General features: G+C 35.2%; 1 protein-coding gene across 1 annotated transcript in view; it reads left to right on the top strand.

The window, feature by feature from the left end:
• Nucleotides 1–4864: 4864 nt before the first annotated feature.
• Nucleotides 4865–21624, top strand: part of LOC136037953 (NPC intracellular cholesterol transporter 1-like) — an 88152-nt gene continuing 71392 nt past the window's right edge. The window contains exons 1-4 of the mRNA XM_065720837.1: nt 4865–4992; nt 9242–9366; nt 17866–18016; nt 20793–21008. Of these exons, the coding sequence (XP_065576909.1) occupies nt 9286–9366; nt 17866–18016; nt 20793–21008 (448 nt within the window). The 5' untranslated portion in view covers nt 4865–4992; nt 9242–9285. The remainder of the gene's footprint in view (nt 4993–9241; nt 9367–17865; nt 18017–20792; nt 21009–21624) is intronic.

A 21624-nucleotide genomic window follows, 5' to 3' on the forward strand; every position in this document is an offset into this window, starting at 1 on the left:
GTATTTGGTTTATAAGAAAACCCCGTTGTAGAAGTTTCAAGCTACTATCTTCAAAAATATGGATATTCGTATTTTTTGCCAGAAGACCCATCACGGGTGCGTGTTTTTTTCCCCCTGGGGTGATCGTATCGACCCAGTGGTCCTAAAATGACGCAAGAGGCTCAATATAACGGGAATTAAAAGTTCTAGTGCCCTTTTTAAGTTACCAAAAAATGGGGGCACCTAGGCCCCCTCCCACGGTTATTTTTTCCCAAAGTCACCGGATCAAAATTCTGAGATAGCCATTTTATTCATCATAGTCGAAAAACCTCATAACTATGTCTTTGGGGACGACTTACTCCCCCACCATAACAATTGTTACAATAACAATGAAAAAATAAATATGAAGTTTTTTCAACTGAGAGTAAGGAGCAGCATTAAAACTTCAAAGGAACAGAAATTATGACGCATATGAGGGGTTCAGCTCCTCGTAGTACCTCGCTCTTTACGCTAATGTATTTTTAGTAATTTCAACTATTTATTCTACGGCCTTTGTGATTCAGGGGTCATTCTTAAGGAATTGGGACAAAATTTATGCTTTAGTGCAAAGAGCGAGGTATTGACGAGAGGATGAATCCCCTCATATATGTAATAAAAACATACAAATATTAGATTTGTTCACTTGCCTTGCGAGTTCACTTGCCTTTCGGGTCCAACTCCAAGTGTTGTAGATTATGTGCTAATTAATACGCAACTTGTACCTGAATCAATAAATATGGGAGTATTAGATTTAGTTGGATCTGATCATAGAGCTATTATGCTTGAGGTGAAGATTGGGCAGTTTGCGAAACACGGTTCACGACTAAGAAATTTCTATAATGCGGATTATAGAAAAATAGGTTTAGGAAAACGAATTAGAAATGATTTAATAGATAAAGATATTGAGGCATTTAGAAGGGAGCTATTGGACTCGCATGTAAAAAATAATTTGAAAACGTTAGAAGACAATGAAAAAGATGCACATAGTGTAATTATGCTGTTAAATGAAATAATGGGCAGTTGTGCAGAATCATGTGGCCTAACTAAAAAATTAAAAAAGAATGAGGGATATTTTGACTTGGATTGCAAGTTAATGAAAGAAGAAGCAAAATATTTATTAGATCGTTTGAATGAATTTGATAGCGTGGAAGATCAAAGTCTAAAATTGGCTAATTATAAAGATAAAAGAAGAGAATATAAAAGTTTAATAAAAAGAAAAAAAAAAGAGTACGAGCATAAGAAGAAACTGGATATCGCTGATGATTTTAGAAATAAAGATTTTAAAAAGTTTTGGGGCTATATAAAGAATGATAGTGGAAGGAGAAATGTTAATACCCAGGCTGTTCCGGAAGCTGATTCATGGCCTGATTACCTAAATAATTTAGAAAGTGTTTGTGCAGATCTTCAGGAGGTAGCGCATACCCCAGAGATGGTTATTTATCCAATGAGAGAACATGATTACGATTTAGTGGGTGATGTGAATGGCCAAGAGATTAAGTCAATATTTAAGAAGTTAAAAGGTGGTACTGCTGCGGGTGTTGATGGTATACCAATATTGTTATTTAAGAATTTTCTTTCCATTTTGATACCGATAATTGTTCTTCTTTGTAATAAGGTGTTAAGGTCAGGGCAATGGCCAAGCGCTTGGAAGACATCATTGTTTATACCACTTTTTAAGAGAGGAAACCCGAAGGCTCATGAAAATTATCGTTTAATAGCACTTGTCCCTGCTTTAAGTAAGGTTTTGGAGAAAATATTAGATACCAGGCTTTCCAATTGGTTAAATACAAATAATTTAATACATGAGGAACAAGGAGGTTTCAGGACAGGGTATGGGACGACAGATAGTGTGTTTATTTTAAAGGCATTAATAGATAAATATGGAAAGGGTAAAACTTGTCTCTATGTGGGATTTCTGGATCTCCATAAGGCTTTTGATAGTGTCGACAGAGAGTTATTGAAGGATGCCATGCTAAATATTGGCCTTCCCCATTCATTTGTTAGATTGATAGTGAGCATGTATACTTGTGTGAGTGGAATCATTCAAGTTGGTAATAGGTTTTCGAAGCTTTTTGATATTAAGCGGGGAGTAAAACAGGGCAGCACCCTTTCACCTAAGTTGTTTAATATTTTTATTAATGATGTTGTTAATTTTCTAGAGAATAGATGGGCTCCGAAAGTTAGCCTAGGGACTCAAAAACTATCTCTCTTATTATTTGCAGATGATATTGCTTTGGTGGCTAATAAACCGCAAGATCTACAGACTCTTTTGAATCTCATAGAAGAATATTTGCATATAAAAAAGCTAAGGCTGAATACTGAAAAGAGCGAAGTTGTTATTTTTAAAAAAAGGAAGGTTGGGGACGATGAAAAATATACGTTTAAATTTAATAATAAGGAACTATTTATAAGTAAAAGAATAAAATATTTAGGCTTTATCTTATCGGAAAATGGAAGCCTAAGGAGTCATGTTGATGAAATAATTAAGAGAGGTAGGGTGGCCATGTCAGCTATATTTAGAAACCCGACGATAATGGGGATCAAAAACCTAAAAATGCATAAAAGAATATTTAACACAAAAATTTTACCCGTAATAGAATATGGAGCAGAGATATGGGGTGGAGAAACGGTGCAGCAACTGGAGTCCCTTCAGCTCCAGTATTATAAAAGAGTGTTTGGTTTACATCAGACAACTCATTCACAGATTCTGAAAGGTGATATGGGCCTGTTTTCTTTAAAGCTACGTAGGTATATTTTAATGCTTAGATTCTGGTTGAAGTTAACTAAGAGTAATGAAGATAGACTAGTAAGAGTGGCATATGAAGAGATGTTGAAATGTGGTTTAAAAATCTCGTGGCCATCCCAAATTAAATCATTACTAGAAAAAGTAGGAATGCCTTATTTATGGAATAATGGTCTTTGCTCTCGCGATGTACCAGCAAATTTAGAAAGCCAGGTACGATTTATATTAGAGAGTCAGGAAATTCAGCATTGGCAAGGGCTGGTTCTTGATTCTACAACCCTACAACATTATAATCAGGCAAAACCTAGTTTTGGGGAGGAAGTTTATTTTAAACTTAATTTACTTGCTATGATTCTACGTCGTTGGATTCAGCTTAGGGCAAATTGTCTTCCAATCCAGAACAGGCAAAAAACGTTCGACAAAAATAAAATGATAGTTAGTCCTGATAGGCGGTATCTTTGTCCTCTTTGTAAAGATGATGATGAAGACTTGGATCATTTTCTCCGGAAATGCCCGGTGCTCTTGGATTTACGGGAAATTTATTTGCATGGGATTAATTTGATGCTTCCGGGTATTCTACAAAATAGTAACCCAACCACAATATTTCGAGTGGGAGTATATATAGAAAAATCTTTAATAAGAAGAAAAAGTTTTATATGATTAATTTCTTTTGTAGTTAGATTAGGTACTTTTTGCGTCGAATTCTGTTTTTTTTTTGTGCGTGTTCGTACTGTTGTTAATTTCCTTGCTTGTCTGTTATTTATTTATATTTTGTGTGTATATGGCCCACGGTTTTTGAAATACACTTATCTATCTATCTATCTATCTATAGAAGTTCGTTACGTAAGTTAATTTGTAAAAAACGTTCGTAAAAGATTAAAAGCTCTAGTTGCCTTTTTAAGTAATAAAAAAATTGGAGGGCAACTAGGCCTCCTCCTCTGCTCCTTTTTTTCTAAAAATCTTCCAATTGAAACTATGAGAAAGCAATTTAGCCAAAAAAAATTAATATGCAAATTTTGTTTTAATTATTTATGTGCTGAGGGCCAAAATCAAAACATGCATTAATTCAAGAACGTTCAGAAACTAAATAAAAAAACTAATTTTTTCATTGAAAGTAAGGAGCGACATTAAAACTTAAAACGAACAGAAATTACTCCGTATATGAAAGGGGCCGTTCCCTCCTCAACGCCCCGCTCTTTACGCTAAAGTTTTTTTTACTGTTATAAAATGTAGGATTAAGAGAAAGAGTTAAGGTTTGATAGCGTAAAGAGCGGGGCGTTGAGGAGGCAACGGCCCCTTTCATATACGGAGTAAGAACTGCGCTGTTGGAAACACCGAGACTGAAAATCCCATTTAGGATAAATACAGTCCTTCATCTTTATTAACAAAAAAAAACTACTTTTTCGCATGGGAATGAGTAACATCTTGTTTTTTTTATTCTCCTACTTTGTTTTCTTTTCTGTTGCCACACAAGGGAGGGCCGAACTATCATAAAGAGATGTTTATTCAAGAATGGCTATTCCTTTTTAGGACATGCTAAGGAAAATTCCACAAGCAAACAACCTCATAATAGGCAGAATACTTTGGATAATGAAGCACCGACACAGTAAGAAATTAATACTGTACAAACTGGAAAAAATAGGTGACAAACTGGAAATAATATATTGAAATAATATAACAATAATATAATATACTGTACAAACAAAATAATACTGTACAAAACAATATAATAATACTGTACAAAAATAATACTGTACGGAAATAATATAATAATACTGTACAAACTGGAAATAATACTGTACAAACTGAAAACTTTCTGAAATTTAGTAATAATATCCAAATAGCATAATATCTAATTTTCCAAGAGGTGTAAATTCTTTGCTTGATTTTCTAAAATTCCGTTTACATGTTTCCTATTAAAATCATGAACGTATTCAACGTTTAAAATCCTTAGAGGATTTGCCTGTCTTATTTCTCTGTTTGCTGTAATGTAATCCTTGACTTTGGCCTTGAACGATGTTTTATCTAGAATAAACATTAAAAGTTTTTTTTCTATTAAACTTCCTTTCGTATAAATAACGTTGGATGGTTACTGAAATGTAAAAAAAATACAATCTCATCGTTTTCTCAATGATAAGAAATCTCTTTTAAAAATAAATTGTATTATCTTGTCACTTTGTAATTATCACTTGAATGTGTCGTGTCTTTTTTTGTAACAAAGCCTTTTTTGGGTAAGTAGCCTAGATAGGCTGTAAGCCATTACTAATGTTTATTTTGGGAAGAGTTTAACCCCTAAAAAATGCCTAAGTACATGTAAAAAAAGGAGTGGGAACGGCTGGTTGCCACCCTATTCGGAACGAGGTGTTAAAAGTATTTGGGAAAATGGTACCCAACTCTTATTTGCGATACCTTTTACTTGTAAACCTTTATTAGTATTGTGATTTTCTTTCTTTTTTCATTCATCATCGATGCAATGACAAATAAAACTAAATCATTTGAATTAATTTTTTTATAAAATACAAACGACACTAATGTTTAAAAGATTTAAAGGGGCTGCGGTACAATTCCGTTACCTCAAAATCTTTTTTTGCGGTAATTTATAATCGTTTTAAGTTACAATTGATTGTTCATTTTAGTATCCATTCGTTTTCGGCTTAGTTTCATTTTTATTTTTTTATTATTATTATTTGAGACGAAAAATACATAATCTCCATGAAATTTCAATCCTTGTTGCAGCTAGGATCGAACCCCTTGTCCACTGTTACCAAAGGGAAATGAATCCCGCCGTGCAGCTGCAGGATTTATGTTTCGTTTATCCCTTTTCAATAATTACTTTTCGTTTTCTTTGACTTATTTTGTGGCTTATAACACGTTTGGACCTTAGAGTTCAATTGAACTACTGTTAATTTCAAGCCTTTTACCACCGTGTCCGCTACTCTGACCGTTTTGCTGTCGAACACTAGATGACTTTTTGCGACTCTTCCTATATAGTGGAGTTGGCACGTAGTCATTTAAGGATATTGATTTTTTTCTGCTTACGCATTTTTTAATTTTTTGCGACAAAGACAATCTTGGGTACTTAAGAAGGACTCCATTTTATGTTTCTCTGAAAATTTTGCCTGACAATCTGAGAGTGGTCTTACTGACAAAGAAACAAACTTTCATTGTTTGGGCTTAGTCAGAATCATTTGTCAACTGTAATAAGCTTCCATGTTTCAAGTTTGAAACGTATTCTAAATTTTGGCTCTTCTTTGGCTTTAACATCGTTCTTACTTTTCGTTAAAATTTGTTTGGAGAAAAATATTTTCTTAATTAACAAGAATTTAAAGATGCAAACGGAAAACGAATAAAATAGCACACACAAAGTTTAAAGATCACTGAAAAAGGCCAAACTCTAATCAACTAGGGTCTCAGTGACAACTGAAGAATGCCAAGCCGACCCGTACATAAATGACAAACATGTAATGCAATTGAGAGTGAAAGAATAAAAAGTTCTGATTTATCGTTAGCATAGCTATCGTTAGTGTAGCTCTGTTGGCCTCAGACGTCTTGGTGATGTGGTGAGTTGTTAGTAGTAGTAGTAGTAGTAGTAGTAGTAGTAGTAGTAGTAGTAGTAGTAGAGTTCATTGCTTGAAATTAATTTCAAAGCTACGTTCATGGCTACGCAAATATAAACAGCAAACAATAGTTCCCAAGCAGGATCTCATACAATGTCTCAAAAACACCCAAAACCGTTAAATTGAAAGAAAACTAGAGTTCTTGCTAATGGTTTCTAGAGTTAAACAATCGTGGCATTTTACTGTGCTTATGACACATAGAAGTTCGGTAGTAACATAAGATGCAATGGCTTTTGGATCATACCCCTCCTCTATAAAGGAGCAACGAGACATAACTATATCCCTGGATCTTGGTGTACACCAGGCTGGGTCTTGTTGGTGGTCCTTTTCTAGTAAGTGTACTTCAACTAAGAATCAATGAACCCCCTTGTTCTTCCTCAGAAGCTAGATTGATTCTAGACTCTAGTATTATGTTTCGGTAGCCCACTAGCAGTGATGGAAAATGTAGAGAAGTAATTTCAATAATTGTGATGGCTATAGTGATTTTTAGCCGAAAATGATCCAATTTTCATTTTATCCGACACTGATTTCGAGGGGTTCTGGCCATTTACTCAAATTCTCATAAATTTGCTGCTGCAATAAACCTTATTCGCTAAGATTAGCTGAAATAAACGTTACTGTTCCGGAATCAGCTTCAAACAGTGGTCAATTAAAAAAAAACCTTTTTCCACAAAATAAATTTTTCAAAGAAAAGTAAAGAACTCCATTAAACCAAAAATGAACGAAAAAGGAATCGAATAATCTACCAAGCGTAAAACTACCACAAATCAGCATCGATAAATAAATGAACAAACAGAAGTTACAAATAATAACCGAATCGAACCCAAAAACGAGCAGAAATCAACAACCCCTATGCCTTCCGAAGGCCAGAACATAATTTGCACTTTGCTAAAAAAAAAAAAAAAAGAATTTGCATTGTCAGTTTAATATACATATGCGGATATTCAGACCTGGCCTTTACGTTCTGGCCTTGGGAAGGCATAGGGGCTGTGAACCTTAGTAATGTTAATTTCTGCTCGTTTTGAGTTTCAGTCTGTTATTTTTTTGTAATTTTTGTTTGTTTTGATTCTATTTTTGCTCAGTTTTGGTTTAATGGAGTGCTTACTTTTCTTTGAAAAACTTATTTTGTGGAAAATGTTTTTTTAATTAATTTTTGTTCATTTTATATTGAAACAGTCTTTTCAGCCAAAAAGAAAAATAATAGTTAAAATCTTTTCGGCTTAAAATTGCTGGAGAAAATTTTCCAACAATTTTTAACAACATAAACCCCTTTAAAAATCTGGACACAAATATTAGCATTTAATTTAATTTTATACATCGTCTAGTTTGACCTGAAAAATTAACCTTAATACCATTCGTAGAAAAATCTATATGGTGTTTGACAGCTTGGATACACTTACATTCTTTTTCTAAAAAAATTTAAGACCATAAGTAGTAATTTAAGTAGCTCCAAAAGCTTGAACATAATACCCCCAGTCATTCTTGGGAATTGTTGAGATGTCTATTGGCAATCAGTAGACACACAGTGATTTTTATTTGATCTTAAGGCAACATTTAGTTTTTAAACATAATTGGCAAATTGTATAACTGTGGAAGGTTGACCTAAGAAACAGTCCTAGTGATACAGTTAAAAGACTGTTAAGGTATAGTGAACAAAATGGCTATAATAAATTTTGATTGGAAGTGCTTGGAAAATTATGAGCTGAAGAGGAGCAATGATTGCCCTTCAATAACTTTTGATTTTTAAAAAGGGTACTAGAACTTTGAATTTCCAATCAAATTAGCTCCTTTAAAATATCAGTGATATTTCTAGCTATGATAGAGCAGCGCTGTCTATAATATTTCTTATATGCCTTTTAATACTTGCATGCGTATAGTTTTCTTCGTTTAGGTGTTATACTACTGCTGTGGCTACTATAACAACTATACCTAATGGTACGAAAGTGAAATCTAATTCTGATGGAACCGTCACAACCCCTATGCCTTCCTGAGGCTAGAACATAAAGGCCAGGCCAAAATATCAGTATATGTATATTAAACTAACAATGCACATTCTTTTTTTTTTAGTTAAGTGCAAATTATGTTCTGGCCATCGGAAGGCAAAGGGGTTGTTAATTTCGGCTCGTTTTGAGTTTAACTTGTTATTAATTTTAATTTCTGTTCGTTTTGGGTTTCATTTATTAATCGATTCTGATTTGTGGTAGTTTTACGCTTGGTAGATTATTCGATTCTATTTTTGCTCATTTTTGGTTTAATGAAGTTCTTTATTTTTTTCAGAAACTTATTTTGTGTAAAAAGTTTGTTTAATCAACCATTATTTGAAGCTAATTCAGGAATGGTAACGTTTATTTTGCCAAAAAGTTTTTTCTTAAGGGACGGGGCAACAATTTCCTTAAAATACATTTTATTCTGTAATTTGGGTTACCATGGGCTGTGTTTTCCGCTTTAATAGGTTGTAGCGATGGCAACAATCATGATTTTAATCACATTTCGTTTGGTATATTTCTCCATACAGTTTTGTCTGAACGTCTTTCTTCTTTTTTTTCCTTGGGTTAAAAAGGACCGTGTTTCCCACTTTATTAGGTTGTAGCAACGACAGCAGTCGTGATGTTGGTCTAATGAATTTAGAATTTTCCCCACAGAGGATTCTATCTAGACACCAAAAATCCCCAATTGAGATATCTGACCCCTCCTCTCCCAAGCACCTCAATTGCATTTTATTTTTACACCCGAAGCGATGTTAGAAAAGAAGTTCACAGTATTTTCTTTATCCACAAAAATAGTTATATTTATACAGATTGGGTATCTATGAGACATCTGGCCCATTTTTTAAATCCTAGAATAACAATGAGAAATTTTTTAGGTAATTAATTGCGCCTGATATGTTACTACTTTGACATACCAATAATGGCCCGGATTCAATATATTTTAGTTTTGGCTGCAGTTCAAGCTACTATCCCTGACACCACTGCACACAAGTCAGAAAAGGTAGGTTATAGTGTTTTCTATGTATAGTAAAAGTTATTAACCCTTGTCTAGATCTGCCGTCCTTTTGAAATTGTAACATGATTTTCACCACCACCCTTAGAAAAGACAATATAGGCCAAAAGTTCGCTTAAATAACTGTTTATGTGTGCTATACCATATGTTTCTAAAGAAATCCTTCGAGGAGCCATCAAACCAGAAGTCTTCTTTGTGGTTTTTTTCAGAGAGGACCTGCTCAGACACAACGCTAGGGTAACTGAGATTGTTTTGAATGTCAACTGTTTTTCTGATCATTCTGAGTATGTAAAGTCTATTAAGTTTAGAGTTATCTACGAACAGCAAATGGCATGATAAAATGCGCGTAATTCCCTAAAAAAGGGGGGATACGCCCAAATAATTATCTTGACGGAAATTACACTGCCAAATTAAATTTATCTGAAAATGAAATTTCGGGCATTCCTAAATTGGAGTTTCCTCTTTACTCAAGTACTCTGCAACTGTACCCTAAGTAATTAGTGGCCTCAGTTGGTGGAGTCTGACGTTAAAAAAAAAAAAAAAAAACGGAAGGAAGCTTCCCTCTCCTGAACTCCTGCTTTTTACGCTAAAGTGTTATAATGTTAGATTGTATTTGAGCATTCGTTCTTAATTAATTGAGACAAATAGTGTAGCTGAAAGCCTAAAGAACAGGAAACTCAGAAAGGAGCAACCAATAATCCTCTATACCACCAGCTGTTTTATAGTTAGTGTTTTAGTTGAAACGAGGCACGGGCTATTCGGCCCAACACGACACCATTAAGCTGTTGGACCAGGTTCTGCAAAAGTAATCTGTCCTTTACCTTTGATCGACTGAGTTGAAGCTACGACTTGTCCCACTTATTGCCATATTTCCGGAAACTACCTAATAGTTCAACGCCCTTATTCACAACACTATACCATGACCTGATCTGGCCTTTCGTTTTTTTTCCATGATTTAGGAGGCACTGCAGTTAAAGACCAGGTGTGCTAAAGTCTCCTCTGGGTGTCATATTACATGGCCAAGGAACCCTTTCTTGATTATGCGTAACGTTGTAAGTTTTTTCCGCATGTCTTCACGAGCTCGTTGTTGCTGATTCGTTGCGACTGTCAGATGTTGCAAATAGATTTTAGCTATTTCTGGTCTAGAACGGCTAGTTGTTGTTCTTCTTCTGCCTTTAGTGGCCAGATCTTGCTCTCCCAGCTGTATAGAACTAAAGGGTGCATGAGCGCCGAGTATATTCTGATTTTTGTTTTGCGCTCAGTTTATCGTCTTTGCCACTGGGATGTTTTCAATTGACCTAAAGATCACCAGATTTTGCTTATTCGAGCTTAGACCTCATTTTATGCTCTACCCTTAGAATCTATAAGTGATCTCAGATATTTGAACTCTTCTACTCCTTTAATAGGATCAGGATGTACAAAATAGTTAGTATCATTTCAGTGGATAGGTATTAAGTTTTTGGGATGTTGACTGCAAGACCTGCTATATTTGCAGTAGCGGCCACTCTGTGTATCATGTCTTCCACTATCAGTACTAAGTCGGTTGGCGAACATCATTCACTATTCTGGGTTATGTCAGTCTACAATATACTCGACTTCTACCCTTTGTCTCGTCTTGGGGGACATAATCCGCATTCCAGACTCTACAAAGTAGGTCTGCCAGGGCTTCCACAAGTGCTGGCCTTGCCATATATATTTCTCAGGCATGGTTTCTAAAGGATTTTATTGCATTTTTTACTTCTTCTGTTGACGGTGGTGATATATCATGAGCACTGCTTCTCTGGTGGTAGCGGCAATGGATGAAGGATTTGGCTCAACACTTGGGGTTTAGTTTGTCCTATTTGATTTCAGGGGTCTTTGAGACGGCCTTTCAACAGATCCAATCTTTCTTCGCTGTTTGATATGCTAGTTCCATCTCTTTTATTTCACGTTTTCTCTGATGCTACTCCTTTTCATACAAATGTTTTTGAGGATCTGCTGCTGTTTGCAGGTCTTATTTTTTGCTGCCACTTCCTCTAACTCCTTAGTTAAGCTTGACCAGCTGGCATTTTCGTCTCTCCAGCCTCCTAGCCTACTACTGCGGCTGCAACTGTGACTACTTTTTACTGCGACTGTAACTATATGTGATTGCGACTAATATCAACCGTGACTGCTTCTACCTACGACTACTTTCAGCAAATGCTGGGGAGGATGTTTAACAAAAGTAAAACACACTTTATGCATGCTGGTTGTCGAAATGGGGCACCAGCACCATTCCATGGCATGGACTGCCAAGTCTCATAGAGCCCCCTGTGAAAAGTTGTAAATTATACAGTGTGCCCACTGTTTACATGCAGGATTTATCATTAGGAAAGGGAGGGACAGTTTGATATAAGTGTGTTAGAAAATGATAAGGGTATTAAGTAAAAATTCAGCAAATGTTCAGGGGGTGGTGAACTAAATCGAAAAACACTGTGCACATACAGATTATCAAAAAGCGTATGTGCAATATCTTAGGAGCTGTTAAGGATATTAAATTGACGCTTTTAGGGCATGATGAGTTGGATACTAAGCTAAATCCAAAGATGTTATGTCTATCTAAATATCTTATGTTTGTGCTATTAATAAGGCTATTAAGTAAGAGACTTCAGAGAATATTGAGGGGGATTTTGCAGTAAATCAGAAAATACTTGGTATATGCAAGTTGTCAAATAACGTATTTGGGTGCATCTATATTTTTCTCAGAAATGGCTAGGGTATTTAAGTTGAAACTTTGATGGAATTCTAACGAGGATGTTTGACAAAATCAAAAGTCACAACATACATCCCAATTGTAAAACGGTATATCTTCCGTATTTCAAGTAGAGTTAGGAAAGGGCATCTACATAGCAAAAAAAAAATGTTGAGGGAATTTGAACTTATACATTATGTGTACCCCAGTTGTCAATGGGCGTACCTGCATTATCTCAGGAGCAGCTAAGATTATTAAATAAAACTTGGAGTACATTTCAATTGAGACGTTGAACTAAGCCAAAAGACACAATGTGTATCTTTGTTTTCAAAATAGTATTTCTATAATATCTTAGGAATAGTTAAGGTTAATAAGTGGAAACTTCCAAAGAATGTAACAGCTGAGTTTGAACTCTGGATCCCGTATTACCAAGGTGAGATCAAAGCCACTACGCCGCCACAGGACATAAACTAGATAAAATAAATAAAGTCTGTTTGAGTAAGAAAAATATAACGCCATCAAGTTTAGCCTAATACTTTGATAGAAAACTACAAGAAGTAATACATGACCAAAATGAAGTCCTAAACCTATATCCCATTGATGATTGGAAGTCATCTGGTTCCATTCTATGTACTTATTTTCTTTTACTCTACTTCCTGAACGGATTTCATATGATCTTTCACTTCGTTTGAAATTTTGTTGATGAAATTTTTAACATCTTCAAGTTCATCTTTAATAGCAGCGACAGTTATTGGACCATTCTCATCCTCAAAAAAATATAAATTTTATTTATTCATGTCTTTGCTATAGGATGTTTTAAAAAAACTCAAAACCTTCCTCTGCAGTTTCTTTTAAAAGGTTTGTTGTAGAATTTTCTTTCTGGAAATTGGTAATTTCTTCATTCTTCAAATGTTCTTTGTCAATAATCCTCAAAAGTTCATTTACGTCCGTCGTTAAAGGATCATACGTATATCAATTGCCATGTTTTCCCAAAAGTTCACGTTCACGGTTCAATATGTAATTCAATTTTGAGGAAGTAAGCATGTTCTCAGGAAATATGTTCCTCATGATGTCCTCACTAGGTCGATGGATTTCAAGTAATTTAGGAAGCAAGTTACGACATTTCTTCGGTTTATCTTGTTTGTCCTGCAAAAGCATGGTTGCACACCAAACTTCTAATTCTTGCTTGTCAAGTGGACTTCAAAAATCTTCACTTGTCAAGTGGGCTTCAAAATTCTTCACTCAAAAATATTCACGCCCCGCTCTTTACTCTAGAGTTTGACTCTTTTTCACAACTCTACTTTTTAAAACAATGAAAAACTTTAGTGTATAGAGCGAGGCGTTGAGAGTGTGACAACCCTTTTCATATACGGACTAATTTCTGTTCGTTTGAAGCTTTAATGTCGCTCCTTACATGCAGCTAAAAAACTTTTTTCTTTTAACTTAACTTCTGAACGGCTTTGAATTAATGCATTTTTTTTGGGGGGGGGGGGGGGGTTTCATCGCAAATGAATAATTAAAACTAAATTTGCATTTTCCTTTGGCTAAATGGCTTTCAAAGTGGGGTGGGGGAGGAGGCCTAGTTGCCCTCCAATTTTTGGTCACTTAAATAGGCAACTAGAACTTTTTATTTCTTTCGCGAACGTTTTTATTAGTATTTAATATGCGTAACTTACGAATTAACTTACGTAACGAACTTTTATATTTGTATACTTTTAGTACGTATATAAGGGGGTTCGCCCCCTCGGCAGTACCTCGCTCTTTACACTAAAACTTGAATTTTGTCCCAATTCTTTAAGAATGACCCCTGAATCACAAAGGCCGTAGAACAAATAATTGAAATTACTAAAAATACTTCAGCGTAAAGAGATAGGTATTGTGGAGTAGACGGACCCTCTTATATACGTAATAATTTCTGTTCGTTTTAGGTTTTAATGCTGCTCTTTACTTCTATCTGAAAAAAACTTTTTTTATTTATTTTCTCACTTTTTTTAAATAATGCTAGAAAATCCTGCGCCCCTTTCATGGAAATTATCTCCCTCATTATAAATCCCATCCCACTCCCACGTAACCCCCTCCCAGCAACCCCCCCCCCCTCAACGCGAAAAGTCCTCCTGAAAATCTGACCATTGCTACATGTAAATGTTTCAGACGATTAAGTCGTCCGAAAAAACATAATTATTATGTTTTTAGACTATCCTGAACAAAATGGCTATCTGAAAATTTTGATCCGGCTACTTTGGGAAAACTGAGCGTTGGAGGGGCCTAGGTGCCCTCCAATTTTTTGGTCACTTAAAAAGGGCACTAGAACTTTTATATTTTGTTATAATGAGCCCTCTCGTGACATTCTAGGACCGTTGGATCGATACGACCATCCCTGGAAAAAAACAAAAATAAATACAAAACAAATAAACACGCATCCGTTATCTGTCTTCTGGCAAAAAATACAAATTTCCACATTTTGTAGATAGGAGCTTGAAACTTCAACAGTGGGGTTCTTTGATACGCTGAATCTGATGGCGTGATCTTTTTAAGATTATTTGACTTAGGGGGTGTTTCCCCCTATTATGTGAAGTAAGGCAAATTTTCTCAGGCTCGTAACTTTTGGTGAGTAAGACTAAACTGATGAAACTTATATGTTTAAAATCATTATGAAAATGCAATTCTTTTGATGTAACTATTAGTATCAAAATTCCTTTTTTTAGAGCTTCGGTTACTATTGAGCCGGGTCGCTCCTGACGTTCGTTACCACGAGCTGTTTGAAAGCGTAAAAAACGAATCCGTGGTCCATCTACTGGTAAAAATACAAAATTCCATATTTATGCCTATGGGAGTTGGAAAACTCTACCAAAGGGTTCTCTGATGCACTGAATCAAATGGTACAATTACCATTTAAGATTTTTCGACCTTTTACTGTTGTTTTTATTTATTTTTTTGGAAAATGAGGAAAACTTTTTCTGGCTCGTAGCTTTCGACGGGTAATCTTAAACCTAATGAACTTTATATGTTTAGAATCAACATAAAGAACCAATTCTTTTGATGCATAAATTCTCAGTAAAATTCTATTTTGTTTTAAAGTTTTGGGATGGGTTACTTGCATCCTTTGGAACAATTTTGCCATAAATTGATTGGCTATCATGCAATTTTAATCGATAGGATTTGCCTTCTTTGGGGTAAAATCGTTTTTTTTTACCACAAAATGGCAGACAATATCACTTTGCTTTGGTACAATCCTTTTCCGTGTTTATAAACGACACCAGAACTCTAATTTCCCTTGTCGTGAACCTTCTTCTGATCATTAAAGGTCCTGGTTAGATACTATAATCCCTGAAAAAAAAAGACACGCATCCTTGACCATTCTTTTAAGAAAAAATGCAAAATTTTGCATTTTATTCAATAGGGGGGGGGGGTAAAAATTCTGCATTGACATTTTCTCTTTGGTTTGAATTTGACACTCTAATTTTCATCAAAATCCCTTACTCTTTTGAGGTTGTCATACCACTTTTTTTCAAATCTGGCTATTGTCCTCAGGCTCAGAACTTTATTCGGTAATTTTAAGTTTAACAGATTTTATATATCATGGTTGCAGCTCAGGCTACAGTCTAGTAAAGAGTGAACCACAGGTCATAGTGATCGAAAGTTCAAAGGCGTTTAAAAAAAAACTGTCAAGTGAGGAAGAACTGCTATTTGAAGCTGATTCAGAAATAGTAATTGTTATCTTTGCTGTGGTGTTCTTGCGCTGGGGTGGCCTCCTCTATGATCTCCTACCTTGTATGTTTTTTTTTTCTCTCGTATGTTTTTTTTTGTCCTAGTTTTTTTCTCTCTCTTTTTGGAATTATTAGTATGACGAGACGTTGTTTTTTTTATGCATTTGTGCTGCCCCAGCCTTACGAGCTCTGCACTCTGTTGGGGCATAATATTGTTTTTGTATATTTTTAATTTGAATTGATAAATATTGATTGATTGATTGTTTTTTTAATGCTAGAAAATCCTGCACCTCCTTCATGGAAGTTCTCTTCCCTCATGATAAATTCCTCTATGGAAATATCCTCCTAAATAACCCCCTCCCCCCGACCCACTCCCACCCCAACGCAAAAAAGTCCCTGAAAACGTCTCTACACTTCATAATAACCATTACTATATGTAAATAATGGTCAAATTTTGCAACCTGCAACCCCTCCCCCGGGACTGTGGGGGATTGAGCCGTTTCCAAAGACATAGTTATTAGGTTTTCGACTAAGCTGAACAGAATGACTATCTCAAAATTTTGATCCCGAAACTTTGGCGAAAAAGTGAGCGTGGAAGGAGGTCCAGGTGCCCCCCAATTTTTTGATCACTTAAAGAGGGAACTAGAACTTTTAATTTCCGTTAGAATGAGCCCTCTTGCGACATTCTAGGACAACTGGGTCGATACGATCACCCTGAAAAAAAAAAAAAAAAAAAACAAACAAATAAACACGCATCCGTGATCTGTCTTTTGGCAAAAAAAAAAAAAAAATCCGCATTTTGTAGATAGGAGCTTGAAACTTTTACAGTAGGGTTCTCTGATATACTGAATCTGAAGGTGTTATTTTCATTAAGATTCTATGATGTTTAGGGGTTCTTTTCCATTATTTTCTAAAATAATGCAAATTTTCTCAGGTTCGTTACTTTTGATTGATAAGACTAAACTTGATGAAAGTTATATACTTAAAATCAAGCATTAAAATGCGATTCTTTTGATGTGACTATTGGTATCAAAGTTCCGTTTTTTAGAGTTTTGGTTACTATTGAGCCGGGTCGCTCTTTACTACAGTTCGTTACCACGAACTGTTTGATAACTCTAAGTTATTTATCAATTATGGCTATAAGGTCTCACTAAAACCAGATCTCTCCTACCCAGGGTGGTGGTATTTGGGTTTTAAAATTTATGAAGCTGTTTGTTAATTGTAGGACACAACAACTAAAGCCGGGACAGGATCGTGCCAATTCTTGCACCATAGAAAAATTAGAAAATAAACTTGATGACAATGTAGTTTATCTCTGTATATAACACAGTGGCCAAATAAATGCCTATATTAACAGTGTGTCTTGTATGGGCTATGTGCATCTTTAGGGGAAAATTTGCCACAAATCAATTAGCTATCCAGGAATTTTCACTCGGTAGGGTTACTCCCTCAATGGGGCAACTTGTGTGTGCCCCAAAATTGCTGAACATGACACTTTGCTGTGAAGTAATCTTGTTTGGTATTTAAAAAGACGTCTGTAGAATGAGTCTTCTCTTGATTTGTTTGGACCATTGGTTCGATACGATTACCCTAAAAAAAAAATTACGCATCCTTGAGAATTCTCCTCTAGAAAATTTTTGAGAATTTTGAAAATGTCCTAAAAATCCTCAAGAATGGCTCAGAAACGACTTAAAGTACTAAATTGAAACTTTCAGGACTTGTTGAGGAGGATGTCAAACTAATCAAAAAGCATGTGCATGCTACTACTACTACATTTATTGCTAGTCTACAGCTTCTACTGAGGATAAGGGCACTAAGGTGAAATTATTTGGACTTGTTGAGAGGGATATCTAAGTAAATCAAAACACGCTATGTGTATGTAGGTTTATCTATCTGAGGTTGCAGGCTTAGGAGAAGAATATGTATTGTTCTCTATGCTTTTCTTCCTTTTTCTTTTTTTAGTTGAATCTGATTGTTTACTGATTTTTTTTAAAAACCTACTTGAACCATAATCAACTTTGTTGAAGAAATTGGTAGCCACATTGTTATTTTATTTTATTTTTATTTCAGGGAAATTATGAAAAAAATAATGACGGACAATGCGTTTGGTATGGACAAGAAGGAAAATTGAATATAAAATATGATGGACCTGCTAAGCCGCTGCAGGACAGGTTTAAAGAAAAATTAAAGACTTCTTGTCCAGAAATGTATGAAGAGATGGGTAAGAATCACAGACTAAATTGGTAATTTAAAGTTTACTTTTCTAAAATGGATTGAAAGCTTCTAGTCTCTGAATCATAGTTTCAGCGTCAGATGCAGCTTCAAGGTTACAGTGTCAGATCCTAGTAAAGAATAAATTTAGTCAAAAGTTACCAACCACTTGAAAATTTGATTTGAAAAGAACTGTCAAGAGAGGAAGAAACGCCACCTGACACTAAGAATGTTAGCTGTTATTTCCGTAAATGTTAATGGTGTAATTTTATTGCGAAAAGAAAATTAATGGAACTCCGAAGAGTAGCCTAAAACTACACGAAATTTCGTATCAAAGAACATCCACATATACATACCCACGTTAGATATTCCCCTACTGACGGATTTTAAGTCCTTAAATAAACGTTTAGCAACTGTTGTTTATTATTTAACAGAACAAAAACAATTTCCACATGCAATTAAAGAACATTTCAAGCTTCAACCTAACAAATAACACAAAATTTTAAAGGAGGTTTCCATTGTCTCCTGCGTTGTGTGATGCGATTTGTTATCGGCTATTTTCAATGTTGTTTTGTTAGTAGAGGATAAACCATATGATAAGGACAGAGGTTGGGTGTAGGTGTGACAGCTGGAAGAGAGTTGTGTTGAGTGTTGTTACCGCTTCTCTCTTGTGTCTATTAATTATTAGTATGTCTTTTAAATAGGGACACCTTGGCACGAATAGATTCATACATAAATAGACATTGCAAAATAAACGTCCTATAGTGGCACAGGTGGATTGATACAGATCCCAGAATTTGGATTTGGGTGCAATAACTCACTGAAGGGATCAGGATTTAATTCCAGTCATGAGATTATGCGAAAGGGTCTCCCTATTAATCCAAACAAGAAAAAAAAAGGAAAAGTAAAGCAAAGTCTCGGGGCCATGGTATAAAAAAAATACTACTTTTAACACATAAATGAACAAAATAACACAAATAATACAAAATGAATAGCACAAAATTAACAAGAACAATACAATTTTATTCAAAATAACAAAACAAATACAAATTCAGCAGATATAGCAATATTTTAAGTACTCACTCCCTCTCCTCCCTTGCAAAAAGTTTCTCTGTGTATCATTCCGAATTTAACAAATGTTGTAGTCTTTAATAGTCCTGCAATCATTCGAACCTACTGCTGAAACAAGCCATTGATTTGACCCCGCCTTGTTAAAAAAAAAAATCTTTCCTTAAATCCTGTAATTCAGGGCAAAGAGTCGTAATATATACTAACAAAAAGCTGGTGGTAAAGACTCACAAATGCTGCGAGTTGGTGTGGGACCAAACAAAAGAAATCTAAGGATTTACAAACAATGTGAGTAGAAATTTTTGGAGGAGCTTAGTTGGCGAAGTGATAAATATTCAGTGCGTCTGAAGCTTCGAATCTCCAACAGCAATGTGCTCTCAATTGTTTGTTTCGCAAGTGAATGTTGGAAAATAAACACCCAGTTTGAAGAAAGGATCCTTGCATTTGAAAATATGAGCTTCAGAAGAATCTTGAATAAAAGCTGACAACAAAAATTACCAATAGAGAAATATGCAGAAAAACAGGTTAACCTTTAGTCATTGAGTTAATGAAAAGTAGGCGGTGGACATAGCTTGGACACGTTCTTCGTTTGGAAGAGAACCGCCTTCCTCGAATAACCTATGAATGGAAGCCAGGCGATAGAAAAATGCGAGGCTGCCCCAAAAATACATTGAAACGGACATATGACCGAGTTCTGAGGACGGCTGGTACCTCACTACTACTTGAATGGGAAGACGTCGTCGCTGCAGCATCAATGCAAGCTGAGTGGAGAGGCTATGGAGGCACCGGCGGCTCTGGAGGAACTAAGTCTAAGTAAGTAATTAAAATATTCTAGTGAACTGGTCATTAAAAAACAACACAGGTTTTTTGTTTGACTTTGAACTTTACCACTCCTAATCCACTGATCAAATGTTCCGCATTGTTGACGGAACATTTAATCCTATTATTCAACGTTAACATTATCATTTAACGTTATTTTATTACCAATATTATATATAGCTGCCTGAAGAACGAGTTTCTTTTTCTTAGTCTTACAGAGAGAATTGACAACGAGATCGGAATTACAAACGTACTAACTGGTTGTTCAGGTGACCAGTTAAACACTATGGCATCAGAGATGTCACAAAATGGTGCCTTACTGTCAAGATCTCCTAGCTGCTACAGGAACATCTATCAACAAGTGAAAAAACATCATTTTTATACGATTCTGAAAAAGGCTTATGCCAGCTTTGCCTCTCACTCATAATATTTGTCTTGGCTTTTTCTCCAATTAGCCATGGCTCTCAACTTTTTCATCACAGTCCACCAAGTAGATTTTAAAACTAAACTGGCGCTTCATGACATATTGACCCTACCATTAGAAATTTATTTTATCTGCCATATTGTTAGAAAATAAGTCTCAGTAAGTCCTGTAATTCAGGATAAAAAGTTTTGATATTTGCAAACATTATAAGTAGAAATAATTCAAAACATATCAAAGCAATCATGTTAATTAAATTATTGCAGTAAGCCAGTCGTTAAGAAAAACAAAAACAAAAAAATATGATTTTTGTTCTACTTCAAACTTTACCACTCTTAATCCAGCAGCTAAATTTTCAATATTGTTTACTTACTCTTCAGTTATCATCTAATATTAAATATTATTATCTAAGGTTATTTTTATTTAGCAACATTTGGATTATAACCCTGATGAAATAGTTAATTTTTTATTCTTACAGAGACAATTGCCAACCAGACTGGAAGTACAGATATATTAACTTGTTGTTCTGGTGACCAGATAAACGCTATGGCATCGCAGGTGTCACAAGCAGGGGCTTTATTGTCAAGATGTCCTAGTTGCTATAGGAACATGAAACTAAACTGGTGCTACATGACATGTTGGCCCTACCATAGCAAATTTCTAACAGTCAATTCTACAACCCAGAGTAACACTAGTAAGTATTTACAGAATGAAGAGTAGAACCTCATAAGAATATCGTTGTAGTAATTGAATGCAATCTAAAGTATTCACATCTGAAGAACATTAAACCGAATCACTTGTTTTTGAAGTCGTTCTTGTAGTTCTGATAAAAATATATTTGAATGTTTCTATCATGGTTGCGATAAAGTCACTAATTGAAACGGCGAGTATGCATGTACGTGCATTACTCACTTGGGATAAACTCATTAATTGAAACGGTGGTTATCCATGAACGTGCAATACTCACTTAGGATATACTCACTAATTGATACGGCGGTTATCCATGGACGTGCATTACTCACTTGGAATATACTCAAAGTTGAAACGGCGATTATGCATGAACGTGAATTGCTCACTTGGGATTTAGGTACTAATTGAAACGGCGGGTATGCATGAACGTGCGTTACTCACTTGAGATAAAATCACTAATTGAAATGGCGGGTATGCATGAACGTGTACTACTCACTTGGGATAAACTCACTAATTGAAACAGCGGATATTCATGAGCGTGCATTACTTACTTGGGATAAACTCACTAATTGAAACGGTGGACATGCATCAACTTGCATTACTTACTTGGGATAAACTCA

The sequence above is a fragment of the Artemia franciscana genome, chromosome 17, assembly GCF_032884065.1.
Source record: "Artemia franciscana chromosome 17, ASM3288406v1, whole genome shotgun sequence".
NCBI lineage: Eukaryota > Metazoa > Arthropoda > Branchiopoda > Anostraca > Artemiidae > Artemia > Artemia franciscana.